This window comes from Pongo abelii, chromosome 3, assembly GCF_028885655.2.
Source record: "Pongo abelii isolate AG06213 chromosome 3, NHGRI_mPonAbe1-v2.0_pri, whole genome shotgun sequence".
Classification (NCBI taxonomy): domain Eukaryota; kingdom Metazoa; phylum Chordata; class Mammalia; order Primates; family Hominidae; genus Pongo; species Pongo abelii.
Window position 1 is genome coordinate 108,099,243 of NC_071988.2, and position 22,009 is coordinate 108,121,251.

The window sequence follows — 22,009 nt, forward strand, 5'->3', positions numbered from 1 at the left end:
CACCAACATGGAGAAACCCCGTCTTTCCTTAAAAAAAAAAAAATACAAAAATTAGCCAGGCATGGTGGTGCATGCCTGTAATCCCAGCTACTTGGGAGGCTGAGGCAGGACAATCACTTGAACCTGGGAGGTGGAGGTTGCAGTGAACCAAGATTGTGCCATTGCACCCCAGCCTAGGCAACAAAAGCGAAACTCCGTCTCAAATAATAGTAATTATAATTTCTAATGTTTTTATGTGTGATCTGAGTTTCAAAACATTACTTGTCTTAATATTTGGTAAATTGGTAGTAATGTGAATTAACAAAGCTTGAGATTTGTTTTTTATACTTGAACCTGGGTTTGAGAGTTAAACAGGAAAAATATCAAACATTAATGGAAACGTATTTAATCTGTTAAATTATACCATAATAGTCTATTTAATATATTTCATTTGTTTTTCGTTACCAATAACAAAATATATTAGACTATTGTAGCATATGATTCTATTATCTTCTCAGTTAATGTGTATGCACATGTGTATAAGTGTTAAGGAAACTCAGACCATCTTATTTCTACATATGCTTTTATATCTGCAAAGATGATACATAATTATTGTAGAGCCTTATTTGTTCAAAAGGTAATTACGTATTTGATACATCATTTCCAGATTTAGAAATTTTGTATTTGTTATAGGATGCACAAACAAAAGCTTTTTTTAAAAAAAATCTGCTTTCAATTGTTTGATATAGGACAATCCTGAAATCTTTTTAAGTAGGGTTTTCAAAAGCATTTGCTCTCATGAAGAACCAACCCATTATTCCCCCAGAGTATATTTTACAACCCGGTTAAACAAACACCTAAAAATGTTGGATTATTATGGAAATACACTACCTTAAACCTCCATTATTATATAGTAACTTGAAAGCAGCAATAAATTATGTTTGCTTTAGACTACAGGCATTAATCAAAAGGAATGTTAGAGGTTTAGAATTCAAAAGCACTAATTCTTACTAGTTATTTAGTTGAGTAACTTGCTGGTCTTCTGCTGTGCTTTTTCTAAAGGTGAGGTAATTTATGTTGCAAACAAGGCTGTGCAGACAAGGCTGGGCGTGGTGGCTGATGCCTGTAATCCCAGCACTTTGGGAGGCCAGGGCGGGCAGATCACGAGGTCAGGAGATCAAGACCATCCTGGCTAACACGGTGAAACCCCGTCTCTACTAAAAATACAAAAATTAGCCCGGTATGGTGGTACATGCCTGTAGTCCCAGCTACTCAGGAGGCTGAGGCAGAAGAATCACTTGAACCTAGGAGGCAGAGGTTGCAGTGAGCCAAGATCGTGCCATTGCACTGCAGCCTGGGTAACAGAGCAAGACTCCATCTCAAAAAAAAAAAAAAAAAAAAAAAAGATGTGCAGATGTGCAAACAAACGTGCAGCTTGGTAATATGAAGATTTTAGCTACTATACAAAGAAAAAAGAATAGAAAATCATGTAAATACCATTTTTCTCATTTAATTCTCATGAGAGACAGGCTTCACAGATCCCTTTTATGTGTGATAAATCAAGCAGAACTGTAAATATCATTAATGTACACATTTTATTGTACACATTTCTTTCTTAAAATATTTGTATTTTAAAAGTTTTAAAAAGAAATGTTTTGTACAATTTTTGTGATCTTTAAATTTGGCAGCTGCTAATGGGTTTCAGTAATTATAGAATTAGAAGAGGTCTTAGAGCATATGTTATCCAAACATATTCTTGGGCTTGTGAAGATTTAATAACATACCTAAGATCACATAATGAGTTAAAGATAGAGTTTTATTATTTTGGAGATTGTAGATTTTCATCATGGATTTTCAGAATATCAGTCTAAGGATTTCCCACTACATGTGACTTAAAAAAAAAAAAAAAAAAAAAAGATGTATTCCCACATTCCTTGAGCTGATATAATAATTGGAAGAAACAAAATTGCTAAATTTTAATTTGTTCTTTGGGTGTTCTGGGGGGTTATTGAGTTAATAAGAAACAGTTTTCTCCTCCAACCTCTGATAATATAGCTTTTTCCTTAACCCAGGCCCCATTCTCTTGAAAGGATCCTTTACCTAAATAATCTCCTCAGCATTTCCTCAGCTAACAACATCAACCAGCTAACTAGCATAGGAGACACCAGACCTTCAAATCATGGAATTTGGAAGTAGAAGGAATCTGGATACCATTTAAACCAAACATCTCATTTTCAGAGGTCCAGAGAAGTAGACTAGTTTGCCAAAGGAGATACATAATTCATAATTCATAACAGAGCTGTATTTTGAATCCAAGTCTCTAGAGCCCAATTATAAGATTCTTCCACTCTGCTGTCCTGATTTAAAGAAGAGACCAGATACATGTCAGATACATGGTTGAAAAGATGTTGTTACTGCCTGGGACATTGGACATTCAACTAACTGCCTTCCAAGTCCCTTAAGTCTCTCCTTAACAAAATTACATAATTTTTAATACAGCGAAACAAGATAGTATTATGAAAGGCTAAAAATGAGGCACTTTTGGTTTTTTTCTGTATTAAACCATATGGTGCAGGGGTTAAGGTGGAACTCCATTATGTTATCTATTGTGGTAGATGGTATTTTGGTGGGGTTCTAGTGTGGTCGGATCTTTAAGGCAGCTAATCCTATGACTGGCCAGATAGGCCATAATTATCAAAAAGCAGTGATTGGCATTGAGTGGTCTGATTTCTTTGGGAACAAAATGAGATAGGAACAAAAAAGATCTCAAGAAAGAAATTGTAGTTGAAATTGAAAAATTGTAAATAGAAGATTATTACTGCGATTATTAAGTTAACTTTTCAGATAGTTCTCTACATACGTAAAGCAGTAGGGAAGGGGCAGGAAGAAACATAACTTAGGTTTCTCTTGTAGAAACTAGTTTTAAAATTTGATGTTGCCCTTTTTTGCTTCATTCTTTTAATTCTACTTTTTTTTCACCTCAGCACAGGACTGTCTAATTCTCCTCTTTTTTCTCAGTATTTTATTTTCTACCTCTTCAGCTCCATCCCAAGATCTGAGTGGTTGTCTGTTTTCTAATAGGAGTATCTGACAAATGTCTCTTTCTCTCTTTCTTGTAATGTGATTACCATACACGCCCTATCCATTGCTCTGTGGGTTGGCAGTAGATTCCTGATTATGAGAGATTGACTTGGAACCAGTACTGTGAGTATAGTGTGAGCAGTACTCCCACACCCTGGGTGGGGATCATTAATAGAATTTGGCTTCCAACAGTTGCAACTCCTCTGCATTCTGCACAATACTAGAAAGGAAAGTATGAAGAACAGATACAACTAATTTCTACAAAAGTGGCTATGGTTAAGTGTTATTTGTTTAATGGGCTGTTAATCAACCTAGTTCACATCAAAATGAAATATTGTTTTCTTCCTTCTAGTAGTGTGATCCCTGGTGCTAGCCTAGTTTTGCTATCCTGTGACTGCCCTGTGAACACAGCTTAGACTCTGTGTTGTGCAACTACAATATGTAAACACCCAAGTATGGGAACCCATTCTCATTTGAGGAACCTTAATGTTTCATTTGAGAAGATTGAATTTAAACGTTTCCGTTCTTATAGTTACGCTTAAGAAAAGCAGAGGGATGAATTTATAAGTGTGTGAGTTCGTGTTCAAATATTATGTGTGGTACTTTTAGTATCTTATACTTTTATAGAGAGATATATATTTTTTCAAAACTTATCTTTTTTAAATTCTAAAACTAGTATTTCTTTACTTCCCTTTGAATAGCAAGAAAAAAATGATCGAGTTATTATTTAAGTTACTCCATGAGCTAAAATAAATAATTTTAATATTAAGTTTCTATTTGATTTATATCAGTTCCACAAAAGTAAATGAGAATAAGCAGGGATTTTCTGTAATATTGGTCAAATACCACATGTATTTCAGGCATTAATGACTTAATTACTAGATTAAGAAAATCTAAGTATTAGATTATAAATGAGATGCAAATATATTTTGTGTCTCTGAATTATAATGTAGATAGAATCAACATCTTAGAAAGGAAAGAAGTGTCTACTGTGTTTCCATGGCTGGATTTTAAAGAGATTTGTAATTTAGACCAGTATTGTCCAACAGAATTTCTTCAATGGAGGAAATATTCTATATCTGCACAGTCCAACTCAGTAGCTACTAGCTACATGTGACTATGGAGCACTTGCAATGTAGGTAGTGCAACTGAGGAACTGAATATTTTATTTAAACTTACATAGTTACATGTGGCTAGTAGTCACCATATTGGACAGTGCAGCTTTAGACTATTCCCGTATGATATTAGGTCAGTATAAAATACCAACACTCAGTTGAGGAAAGAATGGCTTTAGAACCATTTGGGAGAAGGTGAGCAATAAATCGTTATTTAGTTTAAGTAAGAATACGACTGAGAATATATATTTACTTCTTTCGGTTTATCCAAGTGGAAAAATAAAATTACATTTTTAAATACTAGGGAAAATTAAAGGTCAAACCAATACAGACTTTCCAGTGTCTGTATTCATGATAATGTGAGATCAGAGTTCACAGAAATAATATGTTCCTTTATTGGAAATGAGAGACCTAATTTAAATCTACTCATAGCATGGTTCACATAGACCCAGTTTGGCTTTGACATAGCCACTCTCTAAGGACGGATTGATATGTCTTAAGAAAGATTGAAAATGGATCTTACTATAGGTATCTATATCATCACATTTTTTAAGACCCAGCAATTTTAAACTTAAGTGTTTCCTTATTTCATCGCAGTCCCCTTGTCTCTCCATTTGTCTCTCTGCCATGCAAGTTTGAATACCTTTATTTTCTGCTATCAGCCATTTACCAGTGTTCCATCACCTGAACAAGATAAAATTCTAGCTCCTTGGATCATCATACTTAAGGTTCCCCATGATTATATCTCTCGTCTCATCTTTTAGCATTTCCCATATCACACCTCATACTATCATTCTCTCCCTTTCTCCCTGTCTCCCTCCCTCCCTTTTTCTTTCTCTCCTCCCCACTCCCTTCTTTCTTACTCTCTTACACTCTTTTCCTCCCTCCTTGCCTCCCCAGCTCTGAATTTGTGTGTATGTAGAGAAAAAGAAATACATACACACACACATACACACACACACAAACACACACTTGTGTGGGTGGATGGGTGGATAGATAGATGATTGATTGATAGATCTATCTACCTACTTACCTATCTACCTATTTAGAGGCCATTTTATATTTCCTTGCCTTTATTCACACAGCAATCTGCCTTAAGACTCAAAGCTTTCGGACATTGATGTTTCAGGAATCTTTCTCTCACCCCCCCCCCTCCCCAGTTTAGGATGATGATGGGCTGTTTTTCATTGAAATTATTGCTTTTCAGGAGCTTGTCTTTCCTCCTACAGACCTCGAAAATTTGGCCTGGTCTAATTCATAGCTGTATCCTTAGCATCTGCCACTACACCTGACATATAATAGGTACTCAGTAAGTGTTTGTTAATATAAATGGAGTATTACAATGTGGCTATTAAAGAATTTTAATATATGCAGTGGTGCTATTTCAGATAATGGGTTACAACAATATTCTCTGGCAAGTTATACATATAGTGAGGAGAAATCACACCTCCTCTTCCTCCGTTTTGTCCAACTCATAAGAGTAAACTCACATACTTTTCACATATAACCTGAACAACCAATAGAGAATGTAATTGACTTCCTATTGAACTCTGTACTCTTTGAAAGTTTTGAAAAGGACAGTGAAGTCGTAACAACAGTGAATCCTTGAAGATTCTGAAAGAGTGATACAGTGAGCCTAGCCGACGTCACAGCCCAGCTATGTGGCTACTATATCACACAAGACCCCCATAGAAGGAGGTGGAAACTGTTCATTCTTTTTGATATCCCTACTCTGCATATATTTTAGATCTATAGAGTGACTAACAGTTTACAGAGCACTTCTCCATATATCCTTCTTTACTTACATACATTCACTCTTGTATGAGCTTTGTTCACCCAGGTTAAAAGTATTATTCATTATGTCTAGCTCTCAGGGGATTTTAGAACATATTCTATTGATTGCAATGTGGTGTAATATGGAATACAGTAGACTAGTAAACACAAAAGGTACAGTCGCTAATCTCCCAAAATTATTCTCCCATAAAGGAAGCATAGAAAAGAACACTTAATATATGAATACATAATATTACTACTGTGTTTCTCTGCTTTGTTTGAAAATTGAATTATTTTGTTAGGACCCATATCCTTAAAAATGTGAGATTTTAAAAATGTTTTATACTTCTGCACTACAAAAGCAGTCATTTTATTTCTCTTCGAAACTTGTGTCTGTAATTTGGGTCATGTATTAAAGGTAAAGAAATGTCAAGGTAAAAGTGGTTATTTAATTCTTATTGCAATTGGCAGAGTCTCACTTTCTGCATATTACTTGTCTGAGCTTGAATATGTGTCACTTGTAAATGGTGTTTCTAGATTACAATTTGTGTTGGCTTAGATTCATTTTAATGTGAAAATTGTAGACTTTAATGTTTCATTTGAAATAGCTTTATATAAGGCCAGAATATTATGCAAATCTTCATAATCCAAGTCTGATCTCCTAAACATTTAAAGTATAGTGTACATGGTCACATGCCACAACTTTATATGGTAAAAGTACTAATTGTGTTAAGTGGTGGTAGAAATTTAGACTTTTAGTTGTCAAGAACTTATGGCAAAACACACTTGCCTATTGAAAAACTGCTTTTCATTGTTGCTGTATAAATGGCATCAATCTAATAGAGTCACTGTGAATTTTGTTCAGAGGATAAGATTACAGATAAAAGTTAATAAAATATTTGGTAAGTTTTTGTACCTCATTCTGACAAAAAATAGTATACTCTTAATTATGGTAAAATAGTACTAGAGATGAAAGGAGATCTTCAAATGATTATAGAATCTGTGTAACTAGACTTCTGTCCAAATCTTAATTCTTTGTTTTTTGTTTTTTTTTTGAGACAGGGTCTCGCCTGTCTCCTAGGCGAGGTGCAGTGGCATCGTCTTAGTTCACTGCAACCTCTGCCTCCTGGGCTCAAGCAATTCTCTCGCCTCAGACTCTCAAGTATCTAGGACTACAAGCATCAAGCATGTGCCACCACGCCTGGTTAATTATTGCTTTTTTTTTTTTTTTTTTTTTGGAGAGATGGGGTTTCACCATGTTGCTTTGAGTCTTAAGGCAGATTGCTGTGTGAATAAAGGCAAGGAAATATAAAGTGGCCTATAAATAGGTAGGTAGGTAAGTAGGCTGGTCTCAAACTCCTGGGCTCGATCAATCCACCTGCCTCAGCCTCCCAAAGTGCTAGGATTACAGACGTAAGCCCAAATCTTAATTCTTTAAGCCATTCTTCATTAGTCCTTATTATTTTCATTCTTTCATGACTATTCTACAAAATAGTTTTGGAGAGAATATATTGATATAAGTTTTATGTGTTTATGTACATTTATTTACACACACCCTATTTGGTACTTCTATTTTGGTGACATCACATTTGGTGATGTACTAGGCTGATTTTACTCTCCCATTCGCTCTTTTCTTCTCATTAATATTTCTAACACTGTGATTTTTTGCTGAAACTTCATTTTCTGTAACTGAAAACTAAAGTACTCATAGGAAGTCAAAAAGAAGGAAATTGTCTAGTAAAATAAGGAATAATTATGATTCTAAATGGACCCTAGTACACTAATTTTTACATTGTAGGCTTCACTTGATATTTACTAGCTGAGAAAAGAAATTTGCAAACCAGCAAATTAGATATTGAGACTAATTTTCAGCCCCACAAAAGGTAAATAAATTCAGTCTGACACCTGTAATGGTGAAAGCTTAAAATTTTACCATTACAGTTATAACATTGCAATGAAGGTGGCTACATACGCATTTTATAAAATGTGTATTGGTTATCCTAATAGGTCCATTGCACACGATTCAAGAATTTTGGCATTCAGAAAACTTTGTAATATTCTGTAAGTATGTAGAAGCATCTTTTTGGTTTAAAAAAAAAATAGTCTGATACATTCTAGTTAAAATACCAGCCAGGTTTTGTTGGTACTGGGAAATGGGTACATGAAGATTCATTATACTCTTTATTTTTGTGTCTGTTTGGAAGTTTCCATAATAAACAATTTTTTGAAAATCACCCGATTAATACCACATTCCTGGGATCTGTATCAAATCTAAAGTGTTGGAATTATACACTCAAAAATAGAAAACATGTTTGTGTGTCTGAATCCTCTAAAAAGAAAAATAGTTAATAATGTTAGCACACCTCATTGACAATTAGATATTACCTGTCTTCAACAGACCAGAACAGGAAGAAAACCACTTCTATCTGGTTAGTGCCTACTAGATACCTTTATGTGCAGGTCATCTCAGAGAACCAAGAAATGTTTCTGCTCAGATGACTTGTAAACATGGAAAATGTGCCTCTCCATATATACCACTGCAAGATTCTCCTGGTAAAGAATGTATAATTTTATAACAACACCTGAAAACGTTAAATTTATTATTCATAAATTTTTCAAGACACACTTCAGAACACAAGAAGCTCACAAAAAAGATTCTTACTACTTCAGTTAACATAGATACACCCACCCCTACCCCAGTATTTGAAGAAAAAGAAAAAGTCTTTCTACTCCTAGTAGTCAAAGCAAGTTATCCCATTTTTGTTTTGGAGTACCAGTGTTCTATTACTATAAAGCAGTAAAGTATCATAAGGTAATAACCTCCTCCCAGAAGGTGTATTACTGAAAACATTTACAGACCAATAGTTCATGAAGAGAAAATGATTTATTATGTTTTTAAGAGTGGTTAGTCAAAGTTGCATTTCTTTGTTTTACAGAAGGAACCCAGAGATTGAAAAAAGTTTATTAGTAGTGTCAGAATGAACTGAAGAAAAAAGAAAATAAAACATAGGGGAGTAGTGAGGAAATATGGATATGTGAAACAATATAAGAACAATTATAAAGTACCACCAAAGAATGGAAATTCAGATTAAAATTTATTTATGATCTTACAGCCACTTTGCAAAAATAGTTGTGAAACAATTCATTTATTACTTAATATGGGGTGTGAAATTGTAACAAGGCATAACATCCAAGTGACTAAAAGTTCTTTACTCATTTTATTGAACAGGTTTATTGTGACTTCTACTTTTCTCTGTAAGATATTAAAACCATACTGCCCGTTTAGATTTGGTTCTTATCCATGGCCTTATTGGTCTTATTGTCCTGTATGTTGCAATTCCGGGTTTGCAGTTTGGTTAAGTTTTTTTGGAAAAGTCCCTTAAAAATTTAGCATGAGGATTCTGTAACAATAAAACAAATGTACTTTGGTGTTCCTTGAAAATAGCAGTTCCTCTTAAGTAAAACTATAACTTGCATATAATGTACTATATTCATTCAATTTAAATTAGTATTAAATAAAATTATTGTTTTCCATCTCTACAGTCCATTCAAATTACATTCATAATGAGCCAGAGGATTATTTTAAATTGTTTATTTTACCGTAAGACTTTCCTGTGGTAGGATGCAATCATTTAGGAAAAAAAAAGTACTGGTAAATACCTTGATTTTTCAATTCTAAAACTCAATGGTAGTATTATTGATATTTCTGTTCACCATACACAAAGCCAGACAAAGTCAAATATGCAATATTATTCCTAGTTCTCCAAGTAAACATTATCCTAGAAACAGTGCAGAACTTTCCGTCCATGGAGTCTGTGGCCAGTCATCTATACTTCTTCTCGCATTTATTTAAAGCTTTGTCTCAACATGACTCTTATCCTTTCTTGGGGCATGAACTCTCAATTTCCAGTTCATCATCCCTATTCTGGTTCCACAAACCTGGTTTCTATGGTACCATTTAACTATTTCACTTATTATTCTTTTTCTGTTAAGAATCTCTATTAAACACCTTCTAACATAAGGAATAATTCATCACGTGAATGAAGACTGTCCTCAGGTTTGCAGACTAGCAAAAAAGAATTCCTCACCCACCTTGATTCTCTACTGCCGTGCACTTCGTGTCACTCCCCAGTTTTAGATACTTCCCAGGGTCTCCTTTCTTCAGTGTCAAAAAAAAAAAAAGACAAGAAAATTCTGATTGGTTCCACTAAAATTTAGGCATTCTAGCCTACCCTACATCTTCATGGCTACATGAAAGCTTTCATGTACTTTTTGCTGACTTTTATCAACATTGTTCATGGCAGAATTTCTTTAATCTTCTCAAGCCTCAGCCAAACAGGCTCCCAAGAGATGACTGACTTTTTATTTCCAGGCAACGTTATGATATGAATATCTTGGGATTGCCTCTGTATTTTCACCTTTTCCCTTGTCTGTTAGTTACCTCTTTTAAGAAGGAACGATTTTTCCTCCTTGCCAGTCTACTCATCCCACGTGTGTTCTTTTTTCCATCTCCTGTTTCCTTCAAAACATTTTTTTAATCAGTTTTTCCCACTACCATTTGCAACTTCAGTCTCTCCCACTCAACGGGCTTATTATCCACCACCTGAAATCAAGCACAGACATTCCTCTGTGGCGGGCGGGGGGTGGGGGAACCTATTTTTTTAACCTTTTTTTCTTTCCCAAATCCTGAAAATTCTTGAAAAAATACTGGATACTCATTTTCTCAAATTCTTACCATCTAGTCCTTCTTTAACCCTCTCTGATTTGGCCTCTGACCTGTTCATGCAATGAAAATAGTTGTCTTAAAGGTCACCAGTGACCTTTATATACCACTTATATACATTTATTCACTCAGAAAATATTTATTTTGTGCTTGCTATGTACCAGGTACTTGCTAGACTAGATACTAGAAGTACATCTAAAAAAGACAACATTCTTTTTCTCAGAGAACTTATAATTTAGTTGAGGAAACAAACAAGTAGAGAACTACAAAGTAGCCTAAGAGTTGCAATTAAGCATGAGGCAATGTGAAAGTAAGAAGAGCAATGTCTAACTCAGCCTTTATGTGGTCATAGAAGCTTTTAGGTAGAAAGAGGCTTCCTTTAAAGGTTAAGGAAAAAAAGATATTGAGGTAAAGAAGAAGGAGAAGAGCGGTGTTTCTAACAGAAAGTATCCTTCAGAAAGGAAGCTAAAAGTTAATATGCTTTTGATTATCTGCAAATTTAGTAACACAGGTACAGAATTCGCTTATGGAAGTGGATGGAGATAAGGCTTTTACCTGAATTGAGTTTTTAAATTTATATTTAAATTGTTGTGTTTGTGTGTATGTGTGTGTATATATACGTGTGTGTGTATATATATGTATATATAGGAGATGGAAAAAATATATGTGTGAGTATGTGTTCCCACTCCTCAGAACTTTGATTATATATATGTATGTGTGTCTTTTATATATTGTATGTGTGTGTACATATATATACTTTTTGCCCAAGTCTCACAAATGAATCTGTGACTTCAAAATATAAAGAGACACTGCTATAAATGTAGTTGGGAGCCAGGCGTGGTGGCACATGCTTCTAATCCCAGCTACTTGGGAGGCTGAGACGAAAAGATAGCTTGAGCCCAGGAGTCCAGCACCGCAATAAGCTATGACTGCACCACTGCACTCCAGCCTAGGCAACAGAGTGAGACCCTGTCTCTAAAAAATAAAATAAATCTAGTGGAGGACCAGCTTATAAAAGGCTTTGAATACCAAGCTAAGAAGTTTTTTTTAACTGTATGTTGAAGACTCTAGTTTCAAGGATTTTAAGAAATATAATAGCTCGTATTTTCATTTCTGGGAAGTTAACTTTCTATAATGTGAATTATGTAAAGGAGCAAAACTGCAGAAAGGGGCTTTAGGAGACAGGTAGTAGTTCAGGAGTGACATGAATAGTGCTCAGTGATAGAAACAATGCGGCTGAAGAAGAGGAGATGCTTCAGAAATACTTAGAAGGTAGGATTTAGATTTTAGTCCACACTTGCCCCTGGGCTCGGCCCTCTTATGCAGTGCACACTCTGCACAAACCTACGCAGTACCCCCTTCCAAATGCTTACCTTATTCTGGTGGAACTAAGCATTCTGTGTCAATATTGGGGTACTTGTCTTGTCTTCCACATTTCAAATTCTTTGAGATTGTTGTGTCTTTAGATTGTCTATTCCTTATAGAATCTAACAGAGAATTACACATAGTAAACATTGAAAAACTGTGATAATGATGCTTACATAGTGTGTGCTCTAAAAGCTTCATGTATGTTAATTCATTTAATTCTCACAACCTTATGTGATGTGCACTATTATTATACCCCGTTTTTGGCTGAATTAAAAGAAGAGTCATGGGGAGATTAAATTACTTTCCTAAGGTCACACACTAGAAAGTGGTGGAACTGATTCAAACTGAGGCAGTCTGGCTCCAGAGTCCACGCTCATAACCAGTATACTAAACCCATTATTGGAACCCATTATTTGAATACACTCCAGCGATTGGTAAATTTAAAGCAATGTATAAAATGTTTTAGTCCCACAGGATTAAAATTAATATTTTGATTTATGTGGAATAGCTAATGAGTTTGCTTTCTAATCTTTTTGTTTTAATCCTTTTAGAACCAGTTCGAAGATACAAAACTTACCATGGTGATGTCTTTAGTACCTCCAGTGAAAGTCCATCTATTATTTCCTCTGAATCAGATTTCAGACAAGGTAGGAGGCATCTGAAACAAGCAAACTGTTTTTAAGAAACCACGATTATTATTATTTTCAATAGTGTTGAAATATTAATATAAATTGCCAGAAAGAATAATACTATATAAAATTGCAAAATTAAAAAAAGCTGCTGGTTACTCATTAGTAGTAGTATAGAAACTAAATAGCAGTTTCTTCAAATAACGATGTAGTCCTTTTCATTACAGAGATAACAATTCATTGTCTTTAAAAGTAACATGATTTACCTCAAAAGAGTTTAATAACATTATGTCATTAATTTTGTTCTGTGGATTAGATTTGTACAACTCTATGTCTGCTAAGTGTTTGAGTTTTAAATGAAATTACTCTCATGTTTCTATCACCTGTGCCATTATTTCTTTTTCATTCATAATTAGTGAGAAGAAGTGAAGCCTCAAAGAGGTTTGAATCCAGCAGTGGTCTCCCAGGGGTAGATGAAACCTTAAGTCAAGGCCAGTCACAGAGACCAAGGTATGTCATGAAAAAGTAGTGATGATACATTTCCAGTGACCAGTGTTTGTTTTTTATTTGAATTAAATGGAGTTTTTGTTTGTTTGTTTGTTTTTTGAGACGGAGTCTCGCTCTGTCACCTAAGCTGGAGTGCAGTGGCACAATCTCGGCTCACTGCAACCTCCTTCTCCCAGGTTCACGCAATTCTCCTGCCTCAGTCTCCCGAGTAGCTGGGATTACAGGTACGCGCCAATGCGCCTAGCTAATTTTTGAATTTTTAGTAGAGACGGGGTTTCACCATATTGGCCAGGCTGGTCTCGAACTCCTAACCTCAAGTGATCCACCTGCCTCAGCCTCCCAAAGTGCTGGGATTACAGGTGTGAATCAAGTAGAATTTGTTTTTTTACTATCCTTTTTCCTTTATTTTTTGCATTTTCCTTTTCTCTTCCTTTCCCCTAGCTCTCTTTGTTTTTATAAAAGTTCTCAGAAATTCATCAATTATATGAAAGACAAAGTATTGGAATCTTTTAAAATCATGATTGGCTCTAATTATTTATAGTTGTGCTTGACTTTTAAAATTATCAATATGAATATAAAATAACAGGAAGGTGAAGGCATGGGATTAAAAATCTGTGAGAAGATAGTAAACCTTGATTTGTAAGATACCTTTCTTGAAAGGTTGGAATAGTCTCAGCCAGCAAGCTTTCAGTGAGTATTTATTTGTTGAATGAATAGTGAGTAGGTTACTACTAAGTAACCTATTATGTAAAAAGTTAATTATTCACTGTATCTTTCCTGGCTTAAAAGAGGTTATGTGGTATTTTTTTTTAAAGCCTGATTTAGGCTAGGCTATTTAGAGTTCATTTTTATACTGACATACTTAGTGAATTTCTTATAAGGTGTTAGTATTATGTTTGTGCTTGGCTTAGGATGGTGGTATTATAGCTGTGTGTTGATTTATGTTGTTTAAACTGAGAGGTGTCAAGTCAATAGTGATGTGTGTCTTTGTCGTGTATGCCCAGGTCCCTTACATGAACAAAAGATGTAGTTAATGCTAAGCATTAATTTCAAATTTGTAATATATTAGAGAACCAGAGGTTGCTTTAGAATTTACTTCTAAAATGTGGGAATCCTTTCTAATTCTGTATTTCAGTTTGTTTAATTCAGGTGCCACCAAATAGAAAAGAATCATTTAGAAATAAATAGAAACTTGCCCCTTAGCTAATTAATTCTGCCAGACACTGTTTCACACCTGTAAACTATTAATAGATCAGGTAACCCTAGCCATGTGATTAAAACAGACTATTCACAGTTTAGAGTCTACGTAATTAAATACTTTACACTAAAATTATTCTTTAGTTAATGGTCCACTTTTTTTTTTTTTTTTTTTTTTTTTTGAGACAGAGTGTCGCTTTGCTGCCCAGACTTTAATGCAGTGGCGCTATTTCAGCTCACTGCAACCTCTGCCTCCAGGTTCAAGCAGTTCTCCTGCCTCAGCCTCCCGAGTAGCTGGGATTGCAGGCACCTGCCACCATGCCTGGCTAACTTTTGTATGTTTAGTAGAGGTGGGGTTTCACCATTTTGGCCAGGCTGGTCTTGAACTCCTGACGTCAAGTTATCCACCCACCTCCGCCTCCCAAAGTGCTGGGATTACAAGTGGGAGCCACTGCGCCTGGCCTAAAGGTCCACTTTTAATTAAAGTTGTTTCTTTTGTTTCTTGTACTTTTTAAAATAGTCTATAATTTTTTTCTTTGAGGAAAACTCCAGTAAGTATTCATTTACCTAAAGCAATCTATATTTGCATAATAGCATTTTATATTACTGTGTCCTTTTGATGACCCCATTTTGATACTTTTGAACAAAGAGGTAGGAGACAAAGATCTATGCTTTACGTTACACAGTTTTCTTTTTATTTTTATTTTTTAACATTTATTTTCGGTTTGGGGGTACATGTGAAGGTTTGCTATATAAACACGTGTGACAGGGGTTTGTATACATACTATTTTGTCAAGCAGGTATTAAGCCCAGTACCCAACAGTTATCTTTTTTGTTCCTCTCCCTCCTCCCACTCTCCCCACTCAAGTAGACCCCAATATCAGTTGTTTCCTTCTTTGTGTTCAGAATTTCTTATCATTTAGCTCCCACTTACAAGTGAGAACATGTGGTATTTGGTTTTCTGTTCCTGCATTAGTTTGCTAAGGATAATAGCCTCCAGCTCTATCCATGTACCCACAAAAGACATGATCTCATTCTTTTTTATGGCTGTATAGTATTCCATTGTGTATATGTACCACATTTTCTTTATACAATCTGTCATTCATGAACATTTAGATTGATTCAATGTCTTTGCTATTGTAAATAGTGCTGCAGTGAACATTCGTGTATATGTGTCTTTATGGTAGAATGATTTATATTCCTATGGGTATATACCCAGTAATGGGATTGCTGGGTCTAATGGTAGTTCTGCTTTTAGCTCTTTGAGGAATCTCCATATCGTTTTCCACGATGATTGAACTAATTTGCTCTCCCAACAGTGTGTAAGTGTTTTCTTTTCTCTGCAACCTCGCCAGCATCTGTTATTTTTTTACTTTTTAATAATAGCCATTCTGACTGGTGTGAGATGGTATCTCATTGTGGTTCTGATTTGCATTTCTGTAATGATCAGTGATATGAAGCTTTTTTCAATGCTTGTAGGCTGCATGTATATCTTCTTTTGAGGGTGTCTTTCATGTACTTTGCCCACTTTTTAATGGAGTTGTTTGTTTTTCTTTTGTAAATTTAAGTTCCCTATAGATGCTGGGTATTAGACCTTTGTCAGATGCATAGTTTGCAAATATTTTCTCCCATTTTGTAGGTTGTCTGTTTACTCTGTTTTTCTAATGAAGCAAAAGCATGTGGGGATGAACAACAACAGGAAGCCAATATTGAATTGCACTAAGCTCAGTGTTGAATTGAGGGAGAATGTGTTTTAGAAGTGACTTTTCTCTGTGCATCTAATTTGGAACCTATGAACAGTTACTATTATGCCCACTTTAGCCAATTGAAAACTCTTGCTTTTAATACAAACAACTGAAATAGAGATAACACCTGAAGAAGCATTGGGATATGTGTTAATTGATTTACAGCCAATTTGGTTTGGATTTTTAAATTTTAAAACATATTCATTCAAGCAAAATTAAATCATTTTGGGAGCCTTATGTTAATTTTCTTGATAAGGAACCTCAAAGTGTCAAGGTTATGAGGGAATCCTAATTTTGATTGTTTCCAGATTTTATTTAAGGAAACATTAAGGCCACCATATTTGTCAAATCTATGTTTAAGGGGTAAACTGTCTTTTTTTTCATACTTCATGGGGAGAAAAAGCCCATGTGGTGTTCATAGCATCTGAGTTAGATATAGGTTTACGTGAAAGAAAAATATTTCAGGAAGTAGATTGTTAGCTGTATGTATGTATTGTCTAATGTTAAGTTGCTAAACTCTATTTCTTTTAACTAGTTCCATCTTTTTTCTGCCCACTTAAATACACATTAGCTTAAAATGCTGTCCAAATTCCTATTCACTTGCAGAACACGCTCTGATAACATCCTTAACATGCTGGTACATAATCAGGAGTCTTGTTTTCTTCTTTAGGTCACACATTTGTAAAATCTATAAATAGTGCTATATTTGTACATGTTGCATGCTTCTTGACAAAAGTTTCCATTCCCTTTAGCTAGAATAAAATGGCAAAACAGATCAAGAGAGTGCTATTGATTTGTATCATAGTGGGGTGGGGGGAGATTAACAGGAAATTATGAGTCAGATGCAGCAGAATGAGTAATTTTTTTATACTGAGCTATCAAAAGTGTCTTTCAGTGACCAAAAAGGGCATTCAAAGTGGTTTCCAAAGAGAATTCTAAGTCTTTTTATGTATTAGCTTTTGAAGTAAGTTTATACATAGTACATTCCCACTGCTTCTGTGCCTCTCTGCTTGTTGAGGTAACCTTTGTTTCTGACTCCAAACAGAGTTGTTTTTGTTTTTGATTTTTGTCTCAAACTTTTCAGTTTTTATAGAAGTTTTGGTTAGATATCATATTTGGAGAGATAACAATGATAATTATTTTTGCTACCTTTTAGTAGCTCTCATGTAAAATAATTTTAGCTAAAAGACTGTAATATTTTATGAAAATAACAGGTTTGAGTTTAAATGTGCGGATTCAAGGTCTTATTATTATCTTTGACCCTCCCCTTAAGTGAGAGAGGGCCATAAAATTACATTCAGTTATTGACTTTACAGGTAATCGTTGAGCACCTGACATGTACTAGGTGCTTTCAGATACTGGAGATAGAGTTGTGAACAACACAGAAAGTCCCTTGACGGAAATAAGAGATAGCCAATAAACCATGAAAAAGCAAGTAAATAATATACTGCCATATAATGATGGTGCCTTGAAGAAAAATAAAGCTACTTAAGGGGATAGGGAGAGCAGGGAGTAATGTCCAAATTTTGTTTTATATAGGTAGTATGATCAGAGTTTCATTACTAGAACAAGAGGCTCCTAACACCCAAGAGACTTCAAGGGTTTTAGGAGCTCTTTGTCAGGAACTGGGGACAAAGATAAAATATGTATTTCTTTCCCTTCCCCCCCTCCCTCTCCCTCTCCCTCTCCCTCCCCCTCTGCCTCCCCTCCCCTTCCCTCTCCCTCCGCCTTCCCCTCCCCTTCCCACTCTCTCTCCCCCTCCCCCTCCTCTTCCCCCTCTCCCTCCCCCTTCCCCCTTCCCCTCTTTTCTCCTTTCCTCTCCTCTCTTCTCTTCTGTCACCCAGGGTGGAGTGCAGTAGTATGATCCCAGCTCACTACAGCCTCAACCCCCTTACCCCCAGGCTCAATCAATTCTACGCCTCAGCCTCCTGAGTAGCCAGGACTACAGGTGTGTGCCACCATGGCCAGCTAATTTCTTGTATTTTTTTGTAGAGACAGGGTTTCACCATGTTGCCCAGGCTAGTCTCGAACTCCTGGACTCAAGCGATCCAACCGCCTTCACCTCCCAAAGTTCTGGGATTGCAGGCATGAGCCACCATGCCCAGCCTATGTATTTCTTCATACCATACTGTGTAATGCAAAGATTCTTCTGAGATGGGAAAATAAAATTTGTTTAAACTGTTGCAACCTTACTTAAAATGAAGTTTGCTTGATTAGCCTTAAAACAATTGTTTTCCTCCTAGTCCTCACCTGTCTCCTCTTTTCTATATAGCAGACAATATGAAACACCCTTTGAAGGCAACTTAATTAATCAAGAGATCATGCTAAAACGGCAAGAAGAAGAACTGATGCAGCTACAAGCCAAAATGGCCCTTAGACAGTCTCGGTTGAGCCTGTATCCAGGAGACACAATCAAAGCGTCCATGCTTGACATCACCAGGGATCCATTAAGAGAAATTGCCCTAGAAACGGCCATGACGCAAAGAAAACTGAGGGTAAGTTGATTCTCAGGTTACTACACATCTAAACCTGCTCTCACAGGGAACTCTTGGGCAAAGTACTTTTAAAAATTGCTACAGGTATCCATCTAAAGTTACCTGTAGATGAAACTGAAATCCCATATTCATTTCCACTGGGATTAAATATCATTTTGGTTGATTTTAAAATAAACGTTTAGCTATTTTCATTATTTTATCTAAAAAATAACGTAGATGAATTTAGAGTGTCCTAACTATATACTTTAAAAGTATATTCATAATCCTTAAAGTTAACTGGCTCTCTTCATTATTGTGGGGGATTATTTTTTCATATCAAGAAATGTATTATTCCATATATTGAGAAGATCAGACATGGAAAGTTCAAGGTTTGTTCCAAAGTTCAAGTATGTTATCAAGTGCATTTCATCTTGCTGCTCTGTGATTCTCAGAATTTTAGTAATAATTCACTTTCTGGTTAAAAGAGGACTCCATTAGCTCCAAACATCATATCCTCACATTTACAGTATCCAAAGACAGGAAGGACCAAGTCTGTATCTTGTATCGTGTGGATGGATATTTTTATGTGTCTGTTCTTCTAGTTGATGTATTTTTCTTTCAACCTATGACAATAGATTTTTATAAATATAAAATCAGAATGAACAGTTCTTTTCTCATGTAAAATATCTTAAACATTTTACAACTTCTATATTAGTGTTATACTTTATTATGTGACTTTACTGTGTACTGTAATTTCTTTAGTCAGTTCCAATTATTGGACACTTTAAATGTTTCTAATTAGCTGTTGAAAGTAATGCTCTAAAGCAGGGCTCCACAGGCCAGCATTGGTCCGTGGCCTGGTCACAGCAGGAGGTGAGCAAGGAGCTAGCATTGCCATCTGAGCTCCACCTCCTGTCAGATCAGCAGCAGCACTAGATTCTCATAGGAGCATGAACCATGTTGTGAACTGCGTTGCATGTTCCTTATGAGAATCTAAAGCCTGATGATCTGAGGTGGAACAGTTTCATCCCAAAACCATCCCCTTCTACCTGTCTGTGGAAAAATTTTTTTCCACAAAACCTGTCCCTGGTGCCAAAAAGATCAGGGACCGCTGCTTTAATGAACATCCCTGCAGCTTACTCGTTGCAGATAACTTTCTCCAAGTAAAATAGCCAAGTCAAAGGCAGACACCGTTTAAGACATTTGATACCTATTGTCAAATTACCCTTCCAAAAGTTTGTGCCAGTTTTTGCTTCCTATGATCATGCCTGTTTCTTCATATTCTTACCTATTCTGGATATTACCATTCTTTTTTACTGTCACCAACTTGAAAGGTGAAGCAATATTTCATTTGTAATGTTAGTTTAAAATAATTCTTCAAAAGCAAAATAAATAATAGTAAACCTGGTAAAATCTAGAATGATTTTTTTCTTTTTAGTTCTGCAGTAAGAAATTATATTACCCTATACTGTTTTCATTTTTTGTTCTTTGCTTCAGAGAATTATCTTAAAAGCACATTTGTATGATCTGAAGTTAATAGAATTCAAATTTCCTTCACAGTATTCTAAGGAGAAAAAACTATTGGGTGGTGAAAATTGCATTGAACTACAAATTGGAAGACATGTATTCTATTCCTTGTGATGCTGTTATATGACTTTATGTAAATTTTAAAACCTCTTTATTCCTTATTGTGCTAATTTTTAAAATGTGGAATTGGATTGTAGTTTATAAAACACTATCCAATTTTTAAAGTTTTTAGATTCCAATAAAATATAACTGAACATATTTCAGGTAAAAGGAAGAAACTCAATAAGGCTTCATCAATTCATTATTACCAATATCTACATCAAAACTAAGTAATAGGCAGGGCGTCATACAATATAGTGTGGGTTTCCAATATAATAATTCAGTGAGCAGCACAAACTGCACATACATATACACCCCTTTTTCCTAAACCATAGTTTTATAGAGCTAAGCTAGACTTTGGTTCATTCACAATTCATAAATTATAGATCGTACCTTTATAGCATGCCACTGTGATATGTCATCTCGCTAAAAACCTGTTTCCTTTTTTAGGCAGTCAATTTCTAGCTATTTCAAACCAAACATTTCTTCATCAGAGATATTCTGTGTCAGTGATTAGATAATTTGAACTACTGGTCATTAAAAGACTACCTAGTATTTTTTCTGAAAAGAACTGGAGGTTATATTTTTGAGGCTGAAAAGGGTAATGGGGTTTGGAGGTACAGTTTGAATTAATATTCTTTCCCACAACAAAAATTTTTAGGATTTTTTTTTCTTTTGGTGTAGACACATCTTAACTTCTTCATACCCTGTTGCCATAGTTGATCTTTATTATATTCTGTGTTTCCCATGGCAGACCACTTTCATTCTTTTTTTTTTATTATTATACTTTAAGTTCTAGGGTACATGTGCACAAATGCAGGTTTGTTACATAGGTATACATGTGCCATGTTGGTTTGCTGCACCCATCAACTCATCATTTACATTAGGTGTTTCTCCTAATGCTGTCCCTCCCCCAGCCCCCACCCCCCAACAGGACTTGGTGTGTGATGTTTCCCACCCTGTGTCCATGTGTTCTCATTGTTCAGTTCCCACCTATGAGTGAGAACATGTGGTGTTTGGTTTTCTGTCCTTCTGATAGTTCCCTGAGAATAATGGTTTCCAGCTTCATCCATGTGTGTGCAAAGGACATTAACTCATCCTTTTTTATAGCTGCATAGTAGTCCATGGTGTATATGTGCCACATTTTCTTTATCCAGTTGGACATTTGGGTTGGTTCCAAGTCTTTGCTATTGTGAATAGTGCCACAATAAACATACGTGTGCCTGTGTCTTTATAGTAGCATGATTTATAATCCTTTGGGTATATACCCAGTAATAGGATCACTGGGTCAAATGGTGTTTCTAGTTCTAGATTATTGAGTAATCGCCACACTGTCTTCCACAAAGGTTGAACTACTTTATGCTCCTACCAACAGTGTAAAAGCATTCCTATTTCTCCACATCCTCTGCAGCATCTGTTGTTTCCTGACTTTTTAATGATTGCTTTTCTAACTGGCATGAGATGGTATCTCATTGTGGTTTTGATTTGCATTTCTCTGATGACCGGTGATAATGAGCATTTTTTCATGTGTCTGTTGGCTGCATAAATGTCTTCTTTTGGGAAGTGTCTGTTCATATCCTTTGCCTGTTTTTTGATGGGGTTGTTTGTTTCTTTCTTGTAAATTTGTTGAAGTTCTTTGTAGATTCTGGATATTAGCCTTTTGTCAGATGGGTAGATTGCAAAAATTTTCTCCCATTCTGTAGGTTGCCTGTTCACTCTGATGGTAGTTTCTTTTGCCATGCAGACACTCTTTAGTTTAATTAGATCCTGTTAGTCTATTTTGGCTTTTGTT

At 35.5% G+C, this 22,009-nt stretch overlaps 1 protein-coding gene across 25 annotated transcripts in view; it reads left to right on the forward strand.

The window, feature by feature from the left end:
- The window catches only part of PTPN13 (protein tyrosine phosphatase non-receptor type 13), a 243,490-nt gene that overhangs the window by 116,757 nt on the left and 104,724 nt on the right, over positions 1-22,009 (forward strand). For all 25 annotated transcript variants that reach the window (XM_024246017.3, XM_024246021.3, XM_054553498.2 and 22 more), the window contains 3 exons: positions 12,591-12,686; positions 13,085-13,178; positions 18,390-18,612. In XM_024246017.3, the coding sequence (XP_024101785.2) occupies positions 12,591-12,686; positions 13,085-13,178; positions 18,390-18,612 (413 nt within the window). The remainder of the gene's footprint in view (positions 1-12,590; positions 12,687-13,084; positions 13,179-18,389; positions 18,613-22,009) is intronic.